The sequence below is a fragment of the Piliocolobus tephrosceles genome, chromosome 13 (genome assembly GCF_002776525.5).
Source record: "Piliocolobus tephrosceles isolate RC106 chromosome 13, ASM277652v3, whole genome shotgun sequence".
Taxonomy (NCBI): Eukaryota; Metazoa; Chordata; class Mammalia; order Primates; family Cercopithecidae; genus Piliocolobus; species Piliocolobus tephrosceles.
The window spans coordinates 100,273,290-100,298,902 of record NC_045446.1 but is presented as its reverse complement, the minus strand read 5'-3'; the positions used below and the strand labels follow the sequence as shown (position 1 = coordinate 100,298,902).

General features: G+C 39.4%; 1 protein-coding gene across 6 annotated transcripts in view; it reads left to right on the top strand.

Annotated features, from left to right (window-relative positions):
* Window positions 1-23,962, top strand: part of ARHGAP20 (Rho GTPase activating protein 20) — a 129,735-nt gene extending 105,773 nt beyond the window's left edge. For 5 of the 6 annotated variants that reach the window (XM_023208030.2, XM_023208028.2, XM_023208029.2 and 2 more), the window contains 6 exons: window positions 9,026-9,204; window positions 10,398-10,559; window positions 14,935-15,044; window positions 17,261-17,450; window positions 18,574-18,688; window positions 19,798-23,962. In XM_023208030.2, coding sequence (XP_023063798.2) covers window positions 9,026-9,204; window positions 10,398-10,559; window positions 14,935-15,044; window positions 17,261-17,450; window positions 18,574-18,688; window positions 19,798-21,653 — 2,612 coding nt within the window. In that variant the 3' untranslated portion in view covers window positions 21,654-23,962. The remainder of the gene's footprint in view (window positions 1-9,025; window positions 9,205-10,397; window positions 10,560-14,934; window positions 15,045-17,260; window positions 17,451-18,573; window positions 18,689-19,797) is intronic. The other variant, XM_023208026.2, reaches the window with a different exon arrangement.
* The last annotated feature ends 1,651 nt before the right edge of the window (window positions 23,963-25,613 follow it).

Sequence of the window (25,613 nt, the reverse complement as noted above, 5' to 3'; positions counted from 1 at the left end):
GCCTTGTAGTATAGTTTGAAGTCAGGTAGCGTGACGCCTCCGGCTTTGTCCTTTTGACTTAGGATTGTCTTGGCAATGCGGGCTCTTTTTTGGTTCCATATGAACTTTAAAGCAGTTTTTTCCAATTCGGTGAAGAAACTCATTGGTAGCTTGATGGGGATGGCATTGAATCTATAAATAACCTTGGGCAGTATGGCCATTTTCACGATATTGATTCTTCCTATCCATGAGCATGGTATGTTCTTCCATTTGTTTGTGTCCTCTTTGATTTCACTGAGCAGTGGTTTGTAGTTCTCCTTGAAGAGGTCCTTTACATCCCTTGTAAGTTGGATTCCTAGGTATTTTATTCTCTTTGAAGCAATTGTGAATGGAAGTTCATTCCTGATTTGGCTCTCTGCTTGTCTGTTACTGGTGTATAAGAATGCTTGTGATTTTTGCACATTAATTTTGTATCCTGAGACTTTGCTGAAGTTGCTTCTCAGCTTAAGAAGATTTTGGGCTGAGACGATGGGGTTTTCTAAATATACAATCATGTCATCTGCAAACAGGGACAATTTGACTTCTTCTTTTCCTAACTGAATACCCTTGATTTCTTTCTCTTGCCTGATTGCCCTAGCCAGAACTTCCAACACTATGTTGAATAGGAGTGGTGAGAGAGGGCATCCCTGTCTTGTGCCAGTTTTCAAAGGGAATTTTTCCAGTTTTTGCCCATTCAGTATGATATTAGCTGTGGGTTTGTCATAAATAGCTCTTATTATTTTGAGGTACGTTCCATCAATACCGAATTTATTGAGCGTTTTTAGCATGAAGGGCTGTTGAATTTTGTCAAAAGCCTTTTCTGCATCTATTGAGATAATCATGTGGTTCTTGTCTTTGGTTCTGTTTATATGCTGGATTACGTTGATTGATTTGCGAATGTTGAACCAGCCTTGCATCCCAGGGATGAAGCCCACTTGATCATGGTGGATAAGCTTTTTGATGTGCTGCTGAATCCGGTTTGCCAGTATTTTATTGAGGATTTTTGCATCGATGTTCATCAGGGATATTGTTCTAAAATTCTCTTTTTTTGTTGTGTCTCTGCCAGGCTTTGGTATCAGGATGATGTTGGCCTCATAAAATGAGTTAGGGAGGATTCCCTCTTTTTCTATTGATTGGAATAGTTTCAGAAGGAATGGTACCAGCTCCTCCTTGTACCTCTGGTAGAATTCAGCTGTGAATCCATCTGGTCCTGGGCTTTTTTTGGTGGGTAGGCTATTAATTGTTGCCTCAATTTCAGAGGCTGCTATTGGTCTATTCAGGGATTCAACTTCTTCCTGGTTTAGTCTTGGGAGAGTGTATACGTGTCCAGGAAATTATCCATTTCTTCTAGATTTTCTAGTTGATTTGCATAGAGGTGTTTATAGTATTCTCTGATGGTAGTTTGTATTTCTGTGGGGTCGGTGGTGATATCCCCTTTATCATTTTTTATTGCGTCTATTTGATTCCTCTCTCTTTTCTTCTTTATTAGCCTTGCTAGCGGTCTGTCAATTTTGTTGATCTTTTCAAAAAACCAACTCCTGGATTCATTGATTTTTTGGAGGGTTTTTTGTGTCTCTGTCTCCTTCAGGTCTGCTCTGATCTTAGTTATTTCTTGCCTTCTGCTAGCTTTTGAATGTGTTTGCTCTTGCCAATACAGGAGCACCCAGATTCATAAAGCAAGTCCTTAGAGACTTACAAAGAGACTTAGACTCCCATACAATAATAATGGGAGACTTCAACACTCCACTGTCAACATTAGACAGATCAACGAGACAGAAAGTTAACAAGGATATCCAGGAATTGAACTCATCTCTGCACCAAGCGGACCTAATAGACATCTATAGAACTCTCCACCCCAAGTCAACAGAATATACATTCTTCTCAGCACCACATCACACTTATTCCAAAATTGACCACATAATTGGAAGTAAAGCACTCCTCAGCAAATGTAAAAGAACAGAAATTATAACAAACTGTCTCTCTGACCACAGTGCAATCAAACTAGAACTCAGGACTAAGAAACTCAATCAAAACCGCTCAACTACTTGGAAACTGAACAACCTGCTCCTGAATGACTACTGGGTACATAACGAAATGAAAGCAGAAATAAAGATGTTCTTTGAAACCAATGAGAACAAAGATACAACATACCAGAATCTCTGGGACACATTTAAAGCAGTGTGTAGAGGGAAATTTATAGCACTAAGTGCCCACAAGAGAAAGCAGGAAAGATCTAAAATTGACACTCTAACATCACAATTATTTTGAATTTTTTCAACTTTTTAAAAATGTAAAAGCCATTCTTAGCTCACAAGTTATCCAAAGGGAGGTGGCAAGCCAGATTTGGTCCAGGGAGCATAGTTTGTGCCCTCTGATTGAATGATTAAAATATGCATAATTTAAAACATGCCAGCTGAAGTCTCCATATTCTACAAGACTTTATAACAGAGCTCACACAAGTAACAGCCATCTTATTTGACTTGTCTTCATTCCTTTGCCTGTTACATCTTTGTCATGTTCTAATTTGAGCAAGAGTATCTTCATGCTCCCTTGTTCACATACATACCAGCTATTAACCCGACTTCTAATGGGGAAAAATGAGCTAATACTTCTTTTTTGGCACATAGTATAAACATAGAATTTTGCCTTATTTACCAAGTGCCAGTTATTACAGTCAGAATCTTTCACACTTGTTTGTGGCCTGTATATTTAAAATCCACAAAATTCATAAATTCTTAAATTGCTTAGTCCTAGGAAATGGGTATTTTGCATGGTCTCTTATGTGGAAAAACATGTCTTGTTTTCTCCCCTGGAAACAAAGGGTTAAAATCTAATGATTTCTGTTAGAATATTGTCTGAGAAAAATATTTCATTTCTAAACTAAATATAAAGCTTTCTCTAATAAGCTTTCAGAAAATATCCCATTAACCAGGATAACCATTGGGGAACATAGTCATTGCCAATCTGTTTTTCAAATTTCTGCTTCAGTGTAGAGAAGGCCTCCTAGTAAACAGCCTTACACTGAAAACATAAGAGCAGTAAATCTTTCAGAAGGCCCCCTCTGAGACTGAGATCTGTAACTCGTCTTTGGAATGGTTGGTCCCCAGTGGGAAAGCTCTAGTGTTAATTGTGAAGGTTCGAGATATAGACATTCAAAGTTCTGACCTCAAGGCCCCACTCACATGTTACTGTTACAGGTTACTGTTACCGTTGCATGTTACTATTAGATGTTACTGTTACAACACCTTGGGGTTGTCACTTTTCCGGCCAGAAATCTCTGTGGACAGTGACGCCTTTGCCCAAGATTTGCTCAGTCCACTGGGTTCATTCCACCCACTCGGCCTTGCGGGCTACACTTGGCTCTTACTACCAGCCTGGATCCCATGCCTGCCAGAGGCAAGTCAGGTGTGGAGTGGCGAGAGGTGTGTGAGTGAGCCTGGGGCCTGGCCACTGCACACAGACCAACGGCTGCAGTCGAGCGAACAGCTCCACGTGCCTGCATGGGTGCTGGCTGGCTATGAGGCTGCAGCCGGATCAGTCACACTAACAGCAGCTTCCATGGCTGGCACCAGGGAACACAGTGGTGCCCAGAAGCTTGGAGATGCCAGGAACTGCAGGGACCCAAAGTGGGAGCCACAGCCCTGCTCAGGGAGCTCCTAGGTCTGGGCTTCCCAAAGGGCCACAGCTCTTATCTCCTTCTCTTCATGCACAATGTGGTAAGCAAGGGGCAGGTTTCAGCCCTGTGTGTTTGTGTTACCATTCTTTCAGCCTCACCATTCAGTGGGTCCCAAGTTCTCATCCTGTGACCAGGAAGAATGAGGCACACAGACAAGTGAATGGTTAGCAAGATGAAGAGGAGCTTTATTGAACAATAGAACAGCTCAGAGGAGACCCACAGGGGGCAGCTCCTTTCTGCAGCCAGGGTGTCCCATCAAGTGTTCAGCTCCTAGCAAAGAGAGTAGCTCCTCTCTGCAGGCAGGTTGTCCTGTCAGATGTCCAACTCCTAGCAGAGAGGGTAGCTCCTCCCTGTAGTTGGTTGTTTTGTCATCTGTGCAGTTCTCAGAGAGGAGGCCCTGGAATGGGTAGCTCCTCTCTGCAGACTGGTCATCCTCACGTCTGCAGCTCTCAGCAGAAAGGAGGCCCTGGAGTGGGTAGTCCTCTCTGCAGCTGGTTGTCAGGACATCTGCTTAGCTCTGGCTGAGCCCAGGAGCTTTATGGGCCTCAGAGGGGAGGAAGAGCATGCTGATTTGTCCATGGGCAGCCATGGGCAGGCCCAGAAAAAGCACCACAAGTTCCCACTCCAGTCCACAGGACTGGCATCCTGGCCCCCAGCCTTCAGGCCCTCCCTGGCCTGAAAGTAGGCCTCACCAGGGACTCACCCCCTTCTGCCCAGGAACTTTTCTGCCTCCTGCTGCTGTTCATGGTGCCCAGGCTATAGGTGCAAAGAGGCTCCTGCAGGCCAGCGCTGAGCTGCCTCAACCCCCCATTGGCTTCCCTGCTATGCTCATTGGCACCCAAAGTCCAGAGCAGGCCAAAGCACCAGGGGGCTGGCATGTCAGCACTGCCCCCAAGTGTGTGCACAACCCAGCTGGGCTGCAACAGCACACCTGGGCTCACCCAGCTTTGCACCATGATCAGAGCAGGTGCAGACAGTAGGGAGAAGCCAAGCAGTGGTAGCAGGCACTTCTGAGCCTGCAAGGCCAGGGGTGGCCTTACAGAGCACCCAAGAGTACAGAAATGCCTATGTCTACAGCTGCAGTTTGGTTGGCTACAGCTGTGTTGGGGGATGGGGGAATGGGGCCCTGCATGTTCAATGGAGCAAGAGGCCTGGGTCTGCAGCCATGACTTGGGTGACTGGAGCTGCACCTGGGAGGGCAGTGTTCCTGCCTGCTCCTACCTGCCCCCCACAAGAGCATAGGGAGGCCTGGTCTATAGCCATGACTTGGGTAGCTGCAGCTCCTGGGAGGGCAGGGCTTCCACCTGCTCCCAGGTCCTGAGAGCCCAGGGATGCCAGGGTCCATAGCCATGGCTTGGGTGTCTGCAGAGGCACCCAGGTACCTCCCACCCCAACTCAGAAGGGGCAGGGCTCCCACTTGTCCCAAGCCCCTGCCAGCTCCATGAAGTGTGCAGCCCTGGCCATGCCTCCCCGCTACAGCCAGTGTGATGGCAGCAGCTGCTCCTGACAGCCCACTGCTGCCATCATTACTTCTAGGAAATCTTTGTTCTTTCAGGCAGTTAACACTTTATACATATCTCTAGTGTAACACATTTTTTTAAAATCACACTATGATTACCTGTTTATATAATCTACTTGTCTCTTTAGACAATGACCTTCTTAAGACCTGGGAACTCATCCCAGGGCTTAGTCTAGTGTATAGAACAGAATAGAAATTAAATGAAAGATTGAATGGCTTACTCATCCCTAGTATGGAAAAACTTGGAGTGGAAGAGTTCTGGAATTAAATGGAATCTTTGTGAGTATAGTCTGAAGTAGTTCTTGGAGTTCCAGTCTGTCCTGAACTCCCAGCTCTATGCCCAAAGTAGGTTCACTTTCCACACCTACTTCAGACTTAGGACTGAACTGGAATTGAACTTTTATGGTGGCTGGTAAAATATGGGATACATCTTTTTTTCTACCTGTTTACCCTGTAGTTCCAGTATTCACCTCTGTGTTTTCTACTCTAGGAAAAAAAAAAAAAAAAGGTGGAGATATTCTTAATTTGGGAAGTTATATGGCTGGAATAGAATTTCTAACATTTTTGTTATGATTATTATTATATAAACACAAAGTTTTAAGCACTGTAAATTTTAACATTCAGTTATCTAATTTAGGCATGAAAACACACTAACTTGAATCTTGCCAGGGACATTTAGGAAAACTAGATTTACTTGAATTTAGTTTGCTTTACATTTATTTACATCACTCATATTTTTTATAGCAATAGCACGTTTTTTCATTAGCCTTTGTGACATTTAGAAAGTAAGATCTGTGCATTAAAAGCTCTGTAAGAAAGTAAACTTTAATGAAATTTTTTTCTCTCAGACCCAGAGGAATCCTGAACGCTCAGGTTGAATGCCGTATATGTAGCAAAAGGCATGGCTACAGCTGAAAGTATTTATGATAAAGTAAAGGACTCAATTTCTACTTTATCCTCTGTCAACACTCCTAGGGTAGCTAAGTATATAACTTTTTAAGAGCATTCTTCTTAAGTATGTGAAAGCTAAAAAAAATCAAATAACTTTTTATTTTGATTGTTTTAGAAATAAAATGAGGGCTGGGTGCAGTGGCTCATGCCTGTAATTCCAGCACTTTGGGAGACTGAGGCAGGGGATTGCTTGAGCCCAGGGAGGGGTTTGAGACCAGTCTGGGCAAACATAGTGAGACCTCATCTCTAAAAATAATAATAATAATAAATAAAAAATAAAAATCAAGTAAATGTTTGCAAACCACGACTGAGCACAAGTACTCAACATATATATTCATATATATATTAAGCACACATTTGCATAGATTGACCTTGCTAATACAGGAACCCCTTCCTGGACTTCAGAAAAGGTTTAGTTTCCTTTTCTGTTTTTGTTTTATTTTTTAAATAATGGAGATTGGGAATGTCAGAGCAGGAAGAAACTGCTTTAGTTAAGTGGAGTATTGGTATTCCTACATAACTGGATACCTGCTGAAGGCTGTGAAACCACATGGAGAGGAGGTGCAGAGAGGTTGCCCTCTTTGTGGGGAAGAAGATTGGTATCTGGCAGCGTTCATCAAGATCACTGTGACAAAGTAGTACTTTTCAGAGACTGTCCTATACAATCCTTTCAATAAGCCTTTGAGGGCTAATTCATATCCTTTACATTTTAAGGTTGAGGAAAGAAAAGGGGTTAAGTAACTTGGTCCAAATAAGTGAACTGGGAGTGCAGAGAGGCTCCTGACTCTAGAGCCAAAGAGCTTTACATACCTGTGTGTGTGTACCTCAGTGATGCATTTGCTGTATTTCAAGGAAGTGATGTGTAGATGATGCTCTTAAGGCCATTTGGTAAAATGTTGCTTATTTATTTATCCTCCCACAACTTGGCTGTTTAAATATTGAGTTAAGTAGGTTATTCTAAGGAAATAAAATTCTAAGGTTCATTATAGCCAAACAATATAGAAGACTTCTTTGGAATTAACATGTCTAATTCCACTGAAATGACAAGACTGCTGACTGTGTCCTCCTTAAAAAGATCAATCCTTCAGTATTTCATTGTCAGGGAATGTTGGGAACATCATCTCTGTGTAAGTTTGGTTTGGTGTCATAAAGAACAGTGCCACACAGCCAGTCTGATTACCAATTCCCATGCACTCTCACTGGAGAAAAAGGAGTCCAACCATGAGTGGGCACTGCCTAGGCATTACGGCTCCTCAGATCTCAGTTCTGTCAACCTTAATTGCAAGCTTTTTTGAATCTGCCCCCATGAATACAAGCTTCAGGGGTTAGCCAGAGATGTCGGCAGAATTTATACACAATATTTAGGGCCCCCACTATCAGGTTTTCTTCTTTCTGGGATCCTCCCTCACTTTCCAGCTGTGGGTACCTCTGTCTCCCTTCTCTAGTTCTTCAAGCCAGTAAGAGTAGAGGTTTCTTCTCAACTTTTAGTCACCCCCATTACCCTGGGGCCTGCTCTCAGCCTAAAAGCTGTAAGATTAGAGAACTGACCCAGTGCTATGCCATTCCCTTCATCCAAGTGTCACACTTTGACCTCTATATCTACCTTCTTTTGTTCACTCTTTAGTGCCTTCAGCTAGGTTTATTTTGGTTGGTTTTCCAGAGTTTATAGTTGTTACTTGTGTGTATCTGTTGGGAAGAGGGGACAGAGAGGTCAGCCACTTTTAAAAGTGGAACCTTAAAGAGCTTTTTGTGTATTAAATCATAAGCATACCTGTTAAACTTCATATTAAAATTAGACACAAATGACACCAAAAACATTTTGGCACTATAGTATAAAACCATACCTTACTATTGACCTTTCTTCTGCCTATTCTTTTTCATGTTGTCTTTTTCTACTTGAATCTCTCCTCAATTTCAATTATTGTTTAATAATGATTTAGCAAGTACTTACTAGATGGAAGGCACTATGCCAGATGCTCTTATCTGTTAAAATCTTGTTCATTCAAAATCCAAGTCAAATGTAAACACTCCCAGGATCACCCCCTCCCTCTTATTGACCACATGTGATTTACTTTCCTCTGAATGCTTTTAGTACTTTGTTCCTACCTTATGACATTATATTTATTAACATACTTGCTTTTCTCCCCACCCCAACCAGTTCTTCATCTCTATTAGATTATAAACTTCATCAGTAACAGCAAGTCTCACTCATGTTTGGGTCTATCCATGCTGCCTTAAACATACTTTAAAGTCAAGAACTGAAAAGAAACATAAAAGTCTGCAGTTGCAAAGAAAGAAAAAAACTTTAGGACATTAGCTTCCTGTCTGTGTTCTCAAGAGGAGAGTAAGATGTCAGATACTAAAGCATTATTTCAAAAGAACATCTTAACAGAGAAAATTCCTCTCCCCTTTATTCTCCCCACTTCCCTTCTCTTCCTTCTTCCTCCTTTTCCCTTTCATCTTGTCCTTCTCTTACTCCTGCTTCCCCTTCCACCTTTATCTTTCCCTCTTCACATTTCCTTTTTTTCTCAGTATTTAACTATAGTCTTGTTTAAACTTTTCATATGCTTAGTCTCCTCTTTAAAATGGGAAAATAAATGGGTTTGTATGAACAGACCAGTGATGTCCAAAAACTGGGTGGGAGAAGAACCCAAATATTTGATTCTTCCTTCATTGATTCGTCTTTCATTTATAAGATACCATAATGAACTTTTATAGGTTGAATTTTCAATGACAAAAGCCATATATTAGCATCTTTTTCTCTTTGAACCATAGCAACAAACATACCATAAAATGGAAATTATAGAAATAAGATTAAGTGAATGAAACTCATTTTTCTAATAAGCTCACTTCTTCCTTAGATTCAGGTCATAAGACATTTAAAAGGAGAAGATCTATCATAAACTGGGCCTTCTGGCGAGGTTCTAGCACTCACCTGGACAACTTGCCCACATCGCCAACATCACCTATGCCAGGACAGCTTTTTGGAATTTCTCTGCCAAATATTTGTGAAAATGACAATCTGCCCAAACCTATCTTGGTAAGGCTCATTTTGGTCTTTAAACTGATGGGAAAGGGTGTTTGGGAAAGGAGAGCTCTGCAAGGTAAATCTGTCCCCAAATGGAAAAATTATAGACACCATTGTCTTTGGCTAAGAATCTTCATTATTATTCCTCCAAATAACAAAATCGGATTTAGCTACTGTGAAATCAGAAGGAAGACATAATAGGAAGAGATAACCTAGTCTGCTGATTTCAGGAAAGAGCCACGTAAGCCTGCTCAGATAAAGTAGAATTTGCTCTGTAGACAGAGAATTCACATTATTCCTCACAAATCCTTTCTTGAACGTCACATTGTTCTCAAAGTCTTCTTTGATCATTGTAGCAGCAGAAGCTACTCAATGTTACACTTAGGTTTTTAAATCCATTTTATTTCTATTTCAAGTGCTCAGGCATAAAGATACATTCCCTGGCATTTGTTTATCTTTTGTATATAGAATGGGTCAGATGAAAGCCACTGGGTTTATATTATCTCCAGTTGATATTTTAAATAATCACTGCTAAGCAGCATTTATTGAGTCTCCAGTATCCTTCAAGCACTATACTAGATATATGGCATTTTATACTGTATTATGCATCTATAAATGCCAGACACTTGTCTAGCCACTTTGTTTATTCTTCATAACAGATTTAGGGGATAGTTATTATCGTGTCCTCATCCCATCCCTACTTTACAAATTGTTTTAAAGCCTCAGTACTGTACTCAATGTTACATAGTAACTAAGTGGCATAACTAGGTTTTGAATCCCATGGATTGCTTGTCTTCGAAACCCATTCTCTTCTTACACTGTAAGCAGAGGACATAGTGATAGAACGCAAAATTAGAGGACACTTAAAACTCACTCTCTGAGCAATTTTTAGGAATACAGTGCATTATTAACTATAATCATAATGTTATATAATAGATCAGGTGAACTTATTCTTCCTAACTGAAATTTTATATCCTTTGACCGACATCTCCTCAACCTCACCACCACCCCCAGCCCCTGGTAACCAGCCTTCCACTCTCCAGAAAGGTGACTTTAATTTTTCCAGCCATTTATTTAACTCCAATCCTTCAGTGCTTTTACCCTAGCACACCCCTAGCCTCTGGCATCCAAAGAGGGCAAGTATACATTGCCTTATTTGTGTGTGTGAAGTATCATTTTGTTTATTTTCCTTTGCTTCCCCATAGGATATGCTTTTCTTTCTTAATCAAAAAGGACCCCTCACCAAAGGTATCTTCAGGCAGTCGGCCAATGTGAAATCCTGCAGAGAACTAAAAGAGAAATTGAATTCTGGAGTTGAAGTACACCTAGACTGTGAATCTATTTTTGTGATAGCATCTGTCTTAAAGGTAAGAAGACTCCTCCCTTTATCTACCCCATGGTATAGCTCTAGAGAAAGAAAGGGTGTTTTACTTTTTTGTTATGAACATTATTTCTATCTGCAAAGACCCATAATAGATTTAACATAATTTTTACACTAAAAAGTGTTTTAAAAACATTTCACAAAGTCAACATTGGACTTTAAAAGCTACCACTGATGATATAACATATCAAATATGCTTTTTAAATTTTTTATCCCACACTGATCTCATCTTTACTTCTGCCACTCCATGTAAAAAATAAAAATTTTAAGTTTAAAAAATCAAAAAACACACGTATACCAAAAGAGACATCCTGCTTATGATTTCCTCACTATCTCACTACGTTCTTAATGAAGGCAGTTTTAAAATATAAACATTAAATGTTTGAAAATAGTTAAAGAAGTTTGCCATAATAAACATTTGCCTCACAATTGAAATAAAAAATTGCTGAGATCACTGAAAATTCTATTTATTTTCATAATCTTCATGCCTTCCCTTGTTCCCTAATGCCTTTTACCTTTTTTTTTTTTTTCAAGACGGGGTCTCACTCTGTCGCCCAGGCTGGAGTGCAGTGGCATGATCTCGGCTTACTGCAACCTCCACCTCCCGGGTTCAAGTAATTTTCCTGCCTCAGCCTCCCGAGTAGTTGATTTTACAAGCGTGCACTACCACATCCAGCTAATTTTTGTTTTTTTACTAGAGACAGGGTTTCACCATGTTGGCCAGGCTGGTCTCTAATTCCTGACCTCAGGTCATTTGCCCGCCTCAGCTTCCCAGAGGGCTTGGATAATAGGCATGAGCCACCGCACCGGACCTAATGCCTTTTGCTCTAAAAGTGGAGTAGGAACGACTTCAGCATCTAAGTTTTCTTTTACTTTTACCACACTTGGCATTCTTTATGGTTCTTACACTTTACCCATTGTTACTTAAGTCATGTCCATAGTTACAGAGATATAGAGTTCTGAAATGTTTTCTGCCCCCACATTCTTGGAAATGCTCTACATTTTTGGAAACACCTACAGTCAAAAGGAGCTTTAAGCAGAGCTTTTGACCTTAGCAGTATCTTCTGCAGACCTGTGTCAGGCTCCCACCTCCCAAAGAATTGGAATGCACCAGAGCTAGGGGTCGAGACAAGGCCCCAGCCTGTATCTCAGGCTGAAACATGAAAACCAAGTTAAGGAAAATATGGTGAAGAAGATTCTTGCATACCCCTACTCCAGCTAAGTGCCCAGGTGCTTATAGATTGTTACTTCATGACTTTATATACAATCAGATGGTTCTTGGTAAATAAGCCATATCTGCTCTTAAACCCTGCTATAGATTTTTGCAATTAAATATCATGCAAGAGAACTGGAGGGTTGAAGCTAAGGTCATCTCATCTGTTTTGCACAGGGTTTATGATTACTCTTCAGTCCTGGAACACACTAAAAATATGAATATGTAAAATATGTATTTTACATATACACATATGTAAAAATATGTAGCCAGATATATATGCCAAGGTTTTTTATGCATGATAAATTTTTTTATATATATATCTTAATTTACAAAGGTAAAGCTTGTGTTTTTTTGGGTTATTTGTTTTTTCAGACAGAATCTCGCTCTGTCACGCAGGCTGGAGTGCAGTGGTGTGATCTCGGCTCACTGCAAGCTCTGCCTCCTTTGTTCACGCCATTCTCCTGCCTCAGCCTCCAGAGTAGCTGGGACTACAGGCGCCCACCACCATACCCAACTAATTTTTTTGTATTTTTAGTAGAAACGGGGTTTCACTGTGTTAACCAGGATGGTCTCAATCTCCTGACCTCATGATCCGCCTGCCTTGGCCTGCCAAGCTTGTGTTTTAAACAATTGTCTTTAAACAACCAAGAATGTCTGCAGAAAAAAAAAATTTCTTACTGTGCTGTTCTTCATAGCATTACACTTCTTTAAATTTTGTGCTAAACTGTTGATGCTATTGCAAAGAAGCATGGTTCTAGAAGAGTTAAATTATGTTTCAAATTGCAGAAATATTTGTCCAAAAATAACCAAAAGGCAAAAAATGATCCAACTGATTGAAAAGTCTGGTTAAATGTGTTCCAAGTAATTAGCATTTTATCGTATGTTTTACCCCCTTTTCTTCCAAGTGCTTGCAGAAAGGGAGATAATTTTTAGCAAAAGTTTTTAAGCTTTTGTTTTGTTTCTTGTTTCTAAATCTGTTTTGAAGTGGTACTTACATTTTCCTTTAATTTTTCACTTATGCTGGTTTTGCTTAAATATAAGTTTAAGTTATAGCTTAACTCTTCAAACTATAATTGGATGAAAATTGCTTAAGACACTATAACTTTGATCCATCAAACCTTTGAGGAAAAGTTCATATTTAATCCTGCAGTATCTCATCTCAAATGAATTTGGGGGTTCTGCTGATGGCCTTGGCTCTGGTTTTGGAGGAGAGGAGACATTCAGTTAAGTGCAGTGAGCTGGTGACTGCAGTTCAGAATCGGCTCTCACATCCTTCTCAGCTGTGATGATGGTTGTATTTTGTAACTTGTTATTCCAGCTGTGGGAGAGTTCATTGAGATGTTATGAGTTATTATCTTTCAAGAGTAGGTTTAAGATGTTAATGATGTTTTTCTTCAAGACAGATCATAAGTATGTTTTCCACTGAGATTTAAAAAGAGAGCTATTGTCCCTACCACATTTTGAAATAACAAATTTTGCCTCTTCTAAATCTAACTTCTAAAGTGGGTACAGCAGCTAAAATTAGTTTGGAATTATGAAAATTCAATCACTTTACCCAAAAAGAGGTAACTTTTGTAATGATATACCTGAATCACAAGTATGCAAGTACATTTCTGCTAGAAGATATAATAGAACAGAAGAAGACTTTGAATTAGTCAATCTTCCTTCTTGTTAAACATTCTAAAAAAAAAAAAAGGATGGTAATAAAGTGACATGACTACAAAGAGGCTTTTCAGATTATCTTAAAAATCTCAGTTACAGTTGATTGGCCTTCTCTTGGCTCCCATTAATATTTGACCATATGCAATATAGCAGTAGTTCACTAATGACCTCTACTATGACTAGGACCGTGCTTGGCATTGACATGTACAAAGAAGGTAAGGGTCTGTCCCTACCCTTGGAGGAGCTCATAAGCAAGTGGGGAAGATGCCCACACAATCAGCCAATTGTAACAATAAGTTATCACAGCTTCTATATTACTGTTATAAACATGATAGCTAAGTAACAAGTTGTGTGTTGCCTTCAATAAGGCACATAGATAAAATTACTGATTTGATTTAGCAAGAGTTAAAATTGCCCAATTGCAGACTTTCACCTGTCCTCATGTTGTAAGCAGGGAATTGCAAGAGGGTAGCCAACCATGTGTATGGTGCTTAAACATGATATTGAGTTTACTCTGCCTAAAGTTTACTAAGGTGGAGATCAGACTGTAAGCTTGACCTTGGTAATGCCACACCAAAAGCAAGAGAGACAGTTGGCCTAGAGTCAACTCTGTAGGACCAGGACAAGAACCAAATTTTGTTATTTTTAAGTTTTTTGTAAACAAAAACCAAACAACAAAAGCTAAACAACAAACATCCTTGGTCATTTGCTGTTTGTGTCATAGTTCAGCCTTACCACACTCAGCCCTGCCAGTGATCTCAGCAGAATAGGGTCTCCTAGAAAAGGATAATATCCTGTGGACATGTTATTTAGTGTACATCAGGCATGGGTGTGCTGCCCAAGTTTCTAGAACCCGGCCATCACCTGAAATGCTCTCTCTCCCCAAATATATGAGAACCTTTCTACAGGGAATACAGGGAGAAACCTTAAGTACCTCTTGATGCAATTGTGCACTAATACTACTGGAATATAAAGTTCTAAGGTAACAGATACTTTGTTTTATTTACTTCTCTATCCCCAGCAACTTAAATAGTGCTTGGCACATATGAATAAATGCACATAGAATGATTGAATTAATGACTACTAGACAATGAACCTCATAGATACCTTGGTGCATTTCCTTGAACTAGCCGTCTAAGGGACAGGGGAAAGGAATTTAGGATGGTTTACTGCCAGACCTTGTCATGTCATTCTAGTTCACCAAAATGTATGCAGACAGTAAGTTTCAGCCAAATGGGTTGTCCTTTATTTTCCCACAATAATGAAGACTCCAGTTATCCCAATGATCCAATGATTTTTGCTATAGGAAAATCAAAGTACATGTTTCTGTGTCCCCAAGTCAATGGAGAGTTGGCGCAGAACTGTGTAGTTCACAGAAGAGAGTACTTAAGGGAACTTTTCAACAAAATGTCTTCTACTTTTTCTAATACATGTTTGGCATGAGGATAATGATTTGAAATATTTGTTTTTCCATCAATTTAAGGATTTTCTGCGAAATATTCCAGGAAGTATTTTTTCATCAGATCTCTATGATCACTGGGTCTCTGTAATGGATCAAGGAAATGATGAAGAGAAAATAAATACTGTTCAAAGGTAATTATTCTAATTTGGTCATGTCTCAAATATACTTTTAAAATATTTTATAAGACTATTTATTAAAATAATGACAGCTATCAAAGTCATATCCATGTGGACCAGTTTAGAAATAGATTTATGCTAGTTTGTCATTGTTTTCCTCCTTAATCTTATAGTTGAACATTGTATACCTTCCATATACTTGAATCTGATGGGAGCTGAAATCCATTAGTCCACTAGCTAATACTATAGGCCCAGTCACAGTTTATGATCTTAATTTTTGTAAATATTTAACCAGACAACTCATCATATATTGCATTCACCAACTGAAGTCATACAGAGAAAATGACCTATTCTGTCTTCTCACAGAACTCATAGTCTGGTAAGGTAGATAGAAAAATCAAGAATTACAATGCAGTACAATCAGTGCTAGGAGAGAGATTTGGAGAGTGTTGTGGAAGCACAGCAAAGGCACAGTGAAGTCCTTGAAAAGTGGAAAGGAAAAGCAGAGTTGCAAAGTACATCTGATCGTAAAGGATGTGCTGTCTCTACTCATGCAAAGGGAAATTGCTGGTAGAACTCACTACCCCATTCCTGAATGTTTCCTGCATTATAAGAGAATAGGAAAGAAACGTCCCTTAACAAAAAGCAGTATTTCTACTTCTATGAATACTCAAGAATCTCAATATTATTTACTGGTATTTGCTTGCTTAGTACAGTTGTTTTTTTCTTAAGCAACTTTCATATATGAACTATCTACATCTTTCACCAGTAGAACATAGTACAGCTGCTGAATACACCAGAAACCAAGGCCTTTTAACAAAATACCACCTCCACTTCCACTATAGTTTGGCGTAAACCATTCAGATAGTGAGCATCAAATTCTAGATTTTGTTGCTAATTGTCTAAAACACTATATATCCTATAAGCTGTTAAATGATTTTTTTTTGGAAAAAGGTAAAATTATGACTCTCATGCAAATATGAACATGTGAAATATTTTGTTTAAATCATTTATGAGGGAACTAGTAAGATGTTACAACCAGTTCAAAGGAGATTTCAAAGTTGAAATCATATATACATTCATATATATTCATATATTCATAATATTCATATACATATTCATATATGTATTCATATATATATGAATCAGAAATGCTAAAGTGAATTTGCAAATAAATACAAACAAAACTGACCTTTTCTGTCAGGGCAGGGGTGCAGATAACTCAGTTGTCTCTCCACCAGACAGGAATTTTCACATTTTTTAGACAAGTATTAGATGCTCTGCTATCCGTTGTTTACAACTTACACAGAGTTGTAAAATACCTCTTATTGTGAAAAATCCTAGGACCCTATAGAAGCAGAAAACCCAAACGCTTATGCTAGATGCCTTATTTTCCATTGAATACACCCAGTAATCTTTTGTTCTATTTCAAAGTCCTTCATAACTTACCCTTACAAAAACTATGCTCATTATTTGTGCAAGCAGCAGTCAGACTATCTTGTTTTCCCTAGGTTGCAGGTTTCTATTGAAAAAAAAAAAAAAGAGTCATGAATATCAGTGTATTTGTAATTTTTTTGGTTAATAGTAGTCATTTTTGGTGACTGTTTAAAAATCCCTTATCAATTACAACATGAGAACAGTAGAAAATATACTACTATAAGCAACTTATATGTGAAAGTGATACGATGAAACAGATTTAGGACAAAATTGACCTTGGAAGCTGGTGGAGCAGAGCATACGCTCTCAAAATGGACCTGGACATCTTGATAGCTAAGGTTTGGGCTCTTACCAAGAGACAGCATTTCTGTATTGCTACTTGGAAATAAAGGAGAATTTTATAAATTACTGTTTAATTTTATCAGAAAGCTTTTTGTGGTTTTTGGTTGAAAATATTATGAAATGTTACAGGATTGGCCTAAGTTTGCATTATGCTAGTTTCAGGGAAATATTTCAGGCAGCATTTTTTTGAATGAAACATTTTTCTGCATTCTTTTACATTTTCATTGAGATGTGAAGACAGTATAAAAAAAACAAAAAATAAATTCCCAATGCCTATTTTTTCTTTCTGTACAAGCAGTCCTCACTTTGTATGGTACCATGTTAACTGAAACTGTTGCATATCTGAACTATGTTCTTGATTTGCCCTCTTCCCCATTCAAAGTGAGAGTTGCTTGTCTTTACAAGTTTTTAAATGAAATGTCTTGCTTAAAGAGTAATTTTTCTGTCTTTAGGCTGTTAGACCAGCTTCCGAGAGCCAATGTTGTTCTCCTAAGGTATCTTTTTGGGGTGTTACACAACATTGAGCAACATTCCTCATCCAATCAGATGACTGCATTTAATTTAGCTGTGTGTGTCGCTCCAAGTATTCTTTGGCCTCCTACTTCCTCCCGCCCAGAACTAGAAAACGAATTTACAAAAAAGGTAATGAAGTTTTTCATTTTTATACCCTGGGAGACTGAGTCCCCATTTTGAAACTGAAATTTGGGGTATTCTAAAAGATGGTTTCTTAAATAACTTAAGTATACCTCCTTATAAATTTGACTTTACTGGTAGATTATAGGAAAGTGATTTGTTAAGTAGGAAATGATAGCAAATGGGTTACTTCTCTTTTCCCTTTAAAGAGGCTGAACCCTATGACTAAAACCATAAAGTGAGAAAGCAGCTGATATGATTTTTAAAATGAAAAAAAAAAAAAAAAGGACTTTGGAGTTAGGACAGCCAAGCTTTCATTCTCAGCTCTACCCCCTTGCCAGATGTATAGTCTTGGGCAGAGTTACATTGACCCACAGTGTCCTCATCTAGAAATAAAATGGAGTCGGTGATACTACAGTAGTTACTTGAAATCACACTCCTGTAGTCCCGGGCAGTTAATAAGGGGTGTGGGGATATCAGTTACCTTTGCTCTTAACATTTCTCCTGCCCCTTGGCCTCAGCTACTGGGGCAAGGAAACTTCAGAAAGGTTCCAGTACCTCTCAATGGAATCACAAAGCTCCCTAATAAACTCTTACCTTTCCCCAGAAGCACCTCCTGTTAGGGAGCCTAGCAGAAGGTGGCAGTACATGGATAGACCTGTCAGCCAAATGCTTGGGTAGAGACTAGTCAGGAACACAAGTTTTCTTCCTAGCTGTCTTTCTCCTTCACAGTGCACTCGCAGATGAGCCCTCTTCCCAAGTTTATGACAGCCTTCCCTTTACACAATAAATAGTTTTTATAAGTCTTTGTCTAATGATGCTTTATAAATTTTAATAACAAAGTATATTTCTTTACCTAGTTTTACAAACAGAGCTATTGGTATAAAATGTTAACATTAAGACAAGGCTACAAATAATAACTTTAGTCCACCGATTACATTTCTATGCCCAAAGTACTTTTAAAAGTGTCATAGTTTCTTAGGGGAAACTGTTTAATGTACTTTTAAAGCAGATATGAATTTTTCTGTGGGTACATGTGCTTTTTGTTGTTAAAATCAGGATTTATATATGAAATGTGATTTATAAACATGTAATATGAAAAGTAATACTTCATTTGTCCTTTTTCTTACAGGTTTCTCTGCTTGTACAATTTCTGATTGAGAATTGCCTTAGGATATTTGGAGAAGAAATCACTTCCCTCTTCAGAGAGGTTTCAGTGAGATGTGACACTAGAGAGAATGCCTCAGGTATTTTAAATAATTGGATTGGTTTCTGTGAGAAACAGACACATGTTTGTAAACATACTGGGATAGGGGTTTTCCTGGAGTCCATAACAGCTAAAGTGAAGGGAGTCTCTGATCCAGGTCAGTGGGGCCCAGGGCTTTTGGTCCTTCCTTAGATGGCCTGCCAATAGGTCAGCATATGTTAACAGTGTAGTGGGATTAAGAACTATATAAAGATTAGGCTCCAGCCTTCAATAAGTTAGTGGCAGCATGCTGTGGTATGATGGTTTTTGATGGACTTTTTATGAATAACCCTAGTAGGTATAACAGAACTGCTGTGGGTGAAACTGGTGTAGAAAGCCCAGAGGTAGTGGAGGCATGAGTGGTTTTGTTTGTTTGTTTGTTTGTTTTTTGTCTTCTCCTTCCTCATACTGGTCCTCAGGCACCTCAGAATTCTAGTGTGCTATGAAACAGTTTGAAACAACTAGCATCATTTGGCTGGGAGGGTGGGGGAACATTGAATTCGAAGACATACAGCTGCCTTCAGAACGTGAATCCCTGTGCCATCAATTACTAGATACGTTATCTTTGGCTGGTTATTCTATGCCAGTGAACATCATTGTCTTTATCTCTAAAATGTGGATAAAAATAATGTCTAACTTTTATGGTTGTTGTAAAGATTAAATAAGGTAATGGATATTAAAGAACTCTGTAAAAGGACATTGTTAGAGTTAGTAAATGGTTTCCCCAAGACTAGCGTTAAGTATGTGTAACCACCAGCAACCTGTTAGAAGGCAGAGTCTCACTCAGAATCTGGATATACTTATACTATGAAAGCATTTATTCCTTCATATGTTTCACCATTTCTTGGTCATATGACATGTTCATTGCCTTAAGAAAATTTTAAGGAAAGCCCATTTGTCAGGAACTGATATAAATCTCCTATACCCCAGCAATTTTATTTTTATTCTTCAGTAACAATTGAGATTGTGAAAGATTCCTTCTTGAGAGCAGGAATTTGAACACTCCACATGAAAAGGGAATTCAGCTAAGCACCATAGTTTGTTCTTAAGGAAGCATGGGTATATTTGTGGTAAGTAAACATGTTAATCATGGTTTAATTTTTTTGACAGATATTTCTTGCTTTCAACTGAATGACTCCTCCTATGACAGCTTGGAAAATGAGCTAAATGAGGATGTTGATGCACCATGCAGTGACTTGGTAAAGAAACTTGGCCAGGGGAGCAGAAGCATGGACTCTGTCTTAACCCTCAGTGACTATGATCTTGACCAGCCCGAGGTGGAAGGCCTTTTAACCCTAAGCGACTTTGACTTGGCCCATTCTAAAGATGAAGACGTTCAAATGAAACGGCCTCTTGAATCCAAGCCCGTGAACATTTTAGTGTACACAAAGATCCCACTGCGGGATCATGCCAGGGCCCCGTCTGCCATGTGCACACCCAGCTACCTGTCCACAGCTGCAGCAAATGCTGCAAAAAGCCTGAGGCGACACCGGCGTTGCTCAGAGCCCAGCATCGACTATCTGGATTCAAAGCTTTCCTACCTCAGGGAGTTTTATCAGAAAAAGCTACGCAAGTCCAGCTGTGATACAATTCTTTCTCAAAAAGATGAAGACTATCTGAAGCAGAATCAACCCCTCCAGGAAGAGGGAAAGACATGTTTTAAACAGAGTTTAGTCACAGGCACTGATGTCAGCAAGAAAAATGCCACTACTCAAAACACTAAGAAGAAAAGCTTGTCTGGTAGTGAAGGAAATCATATGAAACTTTTCCCTAAGTCCAAGCCAGTGGCCATTTCTGTGGCATCTTACAGTCCTACGTCCTCACAAGATCATTCCAAGAACCAGCCCTTTGATGTGGATACATCTGGATACTCCCCACCGCACACAGCAGATGCCCTCAAGGGTCCAAGGACGCATCGGCGCTGCTCCGAGCCCAACATAGAAGACCAGAACCGCAAGCTGACCTATCTCAGGGGAATTTATTCAAAGAAACAACATAAAACCAGCTGTGAAGCTGGTCTCTTGCATGGAGAGGAGGATTATCTCAAACGGCATAAGTCTTTGCAAATGGAGGGGCAGAAGCTTATTAATCAGAGTTTAGTCATGGGGATTGAGGTGGGCAAGAGTAGTGCCACAAACCAAAACACTGAGAAGGTTCTACCCCCAAGACTAAACCTTTGCCCAAGGACCAGCTATTCCAGCTTATCCTCCCCAGGCACTTCCCCATCCGGCTCATCAGTAAGCTCCCAAGACAGTGCTTTTTCTCAGATTTCTGAACACTCTGTGTTTACACCCACTGAGACTTCCTCTCCAATAGATTGTACTTTTCAGGCTCAGAGAAAACAGGAAGAGCTTTCTCCTGACTTTAGCAATGCCAGCCATGTTTCTGGAATGCCCGGTCCCTCATCAGGGCAGGCTTGCAGCCGCCCGGCCTATACAAAGAAGGACACCATGGAATGGCATTCACAAATGCATTCTGTAACTCTTCATCCCAGCACATGGTTGAGAAATGGTGTGGCCAGTTTGAAAAACTGGTCCCTCAAAAAGAAAGCAAAGGCAGCCAGACCAGAGGAAAAGAAAATAGATTCTCCAAAAGGACCCTTAGAGCCACCCCCTCATGCTTCTGGTGTTCCAGAAGCCAACTCACTGCAAGAGGAACAAAAAGACTTGCCCTTAAGGGCAGCTGAAGGACTGGCCCCTGTGCAGTCAGCCCAAAGGTGTAGTTCTTCTCCCTTCCAGGACTCAGAGAGACACTGTAGCTCTCCATTCAGCCTGGTGGAGAGCAGACTCAAGCTGTGTATGAAGTCACATGAGGAAATAGAGCCTGGTAGTCAGAGCTCTTCTGGTTCTCTCCCTTGGGAAAGAGCCTCAGCCAGCTCTTGGACTCTAGAGGATGTGACCAGCCCAGACTCAGGGCCGACAGTGGTCTGCGACATTGAGGACAGGTATTTAACCAAAGACATTTAACCATATTATTAAGAATCTGATGTCCACAAGAACAGGAACTGGGTTAATAATAATAGACAATAATTATTATGACCCCTTTGTATAAGATACCTGGGAGAGGTAGCATAAGGATTATCATTGCTAATACTTAGGACAATGAAATAATTCTCTTTGTTGAGACTACTTGACAAATAACTTTATGCTAAAACTTTTGTCACCTAAGTGTTTAGGAGGCTTTTTCTTATTAAAGGTTGGGATTGGTCCTGTCATGTGGTTTTAGAGGTACTAACAGAGGGCTAGCGAAAGCACCTTCTGTAGAGGAACCACTTGTGGGAACAGTCTGTGAGATTGGTGTCCTGAGAAGACCAAGATACCATGAATAAGGAATAGCGGCCTGAGGAGAGAGGGGAAGGGTACAGAGAAACCATCTACATTCCATGGAATGTTTTTAATAAGTAGGCAAGAAAAATGCCACTAATCAAAGCATTAAGTGTGTCCAGTAATGAAGAACATCATGTAAAACCTTTCCCTAAATCTAAGCCAGTGGCCATTTTTGTGGGATCTTACTAATCACGTGTCCTTACAGAATCATTCCAGGAACCAGCCCGTTGCTACAGCTAGAGTGGAGAAAAACAGAGTGACTCAAAAGCTATGGGTACCATGATAATCAGTTTTGTTGGTTGTATTTGTCCATTTGTTTTTTCATTAGTGTTGAAGTGCTTTGCAAAGGCTTCAGGAAACAGAGTTGTGAGGAGAAAGAAGAAAATGGCTGCTCATTTCAGTACCCTTTTCAAAGGTGTCTCTGACTGGGAACATTCTTCAGAAAAGCAACTTTTTCTATTTAGAAGGTGACCTCCCGACAGCATTCACTCTCAGTGTGGAGGAAAAGACCACAACAATGGTCCTTTCTCAATTACACGAATGCTGTTAACATGATCAAACCATGGCATCACTTTGCTGAAATGTTTCTGCACAGTCCTGCCTCTTAGATTATAGTCAGCCAGAAAAAACATAAATCATCCCTTTTCTGATTTTTATAGTTTGGCAGTTGAGAGAGCAATATAGAGGTTGGCAGATTATAAGGAGTCCCACAATAGAATACCCAACAAAGTGGCTACCAGGCCTTCTCAGACAGCCATTTGCTTTGGGTTTTACTTCCAGATGTTGTTTTGTATTTTTGCTCCCAATGTTTCATGGCTTATACCCCATTGGTTTATTTTATATCCATGGACCTTTCTCCGCTTTCTTGACTTCAAGTTTACAGCAGTACATCTCATCACCTAGGAATAGATTATCAGGTCTTGCCAACTAGTATGCAGGGATGGCACCGAAAATGGATGTGCGTCTTCTTTCACATTAACTACTTACCTATAAGAAGTTGCTCTGAGCCCATTCTCTTTAGTTCACCACCAGATGGATCTTTCTCTCACAAGCTAGCTTATTCCAAATTATTTGTCTTATCAATCAGCCAGAAAATGGTCATATCAAATGTTCTTTCTTTTTTGTTCTAAAGGTTGCATTTTCAGTTTTAGGGAAAAAATGTTTTCTCTAAGATAGAAGAAGTTATTTCAGTATTAGCTATAGGTGCTACCTACCTCGTGGGGACATGGCCCTGTTTGTGCTAACCGTTACAATGATCTTTAAGAACTCTGCATCCAAAGAGCTACTTCATGACACTGGCCATCTCAGTCACAGATGTGAAGTCGATTTCACTTTATAACTAACCAGTCCCACATACTAAGACTCCTAAGTGGCCATATGCATCTTTTTTGGTGTAATATATAAAGTCAGCAGGGACTCCCCTTTCCCTTAGGGCATACTACTGTCAGAACTGTAAGATGTGAATGAAGCTCTTACGGCTTGGAGTGTCTTTCTGGAAGAAATTGCCTTTTTCTTTTTCATATTAGCAGGTAAAACAAAATCATTCACCCAATTTGAAGCATCAAAGAAAATAGTTGCTGAGGTTTTTTAATAACCATTCCTACTATCTGTGTTCCCTTAGATACTCCTGTAATTCTTAATGTGAATAGTTTGTTAATATTGCTGTAAAGTATTATATTGTATGATTTGAAGACAGACTATATGTCATTTTATTATACTCCATCAATCTATAATATATTAGACTGATGCTTTATCTAAAATGCTTTGAGTTTGTATAATATATCTTGACAAATTTTACTACCATATGTTATGTAATAAATGTGTATTTTTGTACTTGCAGAAACTGCTGCTAACTTTTAAAGTTGTTTGGTTTTCAAGGCACTGATAATGGATATGTATGAAGTCCATGCTGTCTGTTAAATAAAATGCCATTCTGCAGAATTAACCATTCCACCAGAGCAATATTGCCCTTTGTAGAATTGTTCTAGTTAATGATGCCAGTCTCTGCCTAACATTGGAAATTTCACAGAGTATAATTAATGTGGAATTTGAACCTTGAGCTTTTAGTCAGAACCCATGGTCAGTCTGTCTTTTTAGGAAAAGTGGTTTTTTAAAATATTTTTTTCTAATGTTATTTACCAAACAAGTCATGTTTTCGATACAAAGTCTTCATTTTCTTAGGCATTATGTTTTCATTGTGCTCCTGGAATGAGATACAGTCAGTATTTTTATGTCAAAGAACCATCAGATCACTTTGATTGTGTGAGATTTTCTTATCTAAGTTTGGACCATTCTAACCAGAATACCCAGATGACCCCAGACACAGGCCAAGACGTCACTGCTTTTCAGGTCATATAAATGTATTTCATATGACAAGATTGTCATGACTGCTACAGCTTTGCCGTCTTAAAGTTGGCTGAGGTTCCCTCTGTGTAAAGTTAACCACTATTTCAAAGGGATTCAAAAACATACACTACGACTTCAGTCCAGAAAGAATTTCTTCTAACTGGGCAGAAAAGGACACAACTCCAGTCAGGTTATATTTAGGCAATGTACACACACACTGGTGCTGATTTCTCTCAGAAACACAATGATAATTTCACTTTTTAAAAAGAGTCTTAATCTAAAAGCACTGAATTTAAGAGATTATCTCTTTTGTGCTTTTCTACTTTTCATGACATGACATTGATTCGAAGGGATCTAATATATATCTTTGAACCAATGCCATATTGTTTCTGCTAAAAAAAAAATTCTAAGAATATTATATATTTTCATCCAAATTTTGGTGGCAAGTGTTTAATTCGTATTTTCCTTCCAGGTCATGTTTTGTTTGTTTTGTTTTGTTTTCGTTTTTTGTTTTGAGACAGAGTCTCACTCTGTAGCCCAAGCTGGAGTGCAGTGGCGTGATCTCAGCTCACTGCAACCTTCGCCTCTGGGGCTCAAGCAATTCTCCTGCATCAGCCTCCCAAGTAGCTGAGACTACAGGTGCGTGCCACCATACCCGGTTATGTTTTGTTTTTGTTTTTGTTTATTTTTAGTGGAGACGGGGTTTCACCATGTTACCCTGGGTGGTCTCAAACTCCTGAGCTCAGGCCATCAACCCGCATTGGCCTCCCAAAGTGCCAGCTCATGTTTTAATGACACAGAGAACATCTTTACAAACTGCCTATTCCAATGCAAAGAAAAAATTCATTACAAAAAAAAATTTTAGTAAATGATTTTTATTCCCTGAATAATAGTTGGATAAAATGTTTACTTTCTTCAACATCTATTCTGGCTATGAGGATTTCTTATAAGGTAAGTTTCTAAGTATTCTTGAGTTCTGTGGTGACTTACCCTGAGCTAGCATTTTACCCTGTTCCTGAGCCACCTTCATGTTGCATTCAGGTTTTTTTTTTTTTTTAATACCATGAATTCTTAGCTCTGCCCTCCATAATGTCAGATGTTATGATAGAATTAATTGACAGAGGGCTCTGGGTTGTAATTTGTAAAGTTTTGTTTTGAAATCCCAAAGAAGTACACACAGATGATGGTATTAGATGACCATTGCTCCTTTTTTTTTGAGATGGAGTCTCACCCTCGTTACCCAGGCTGGAGTGC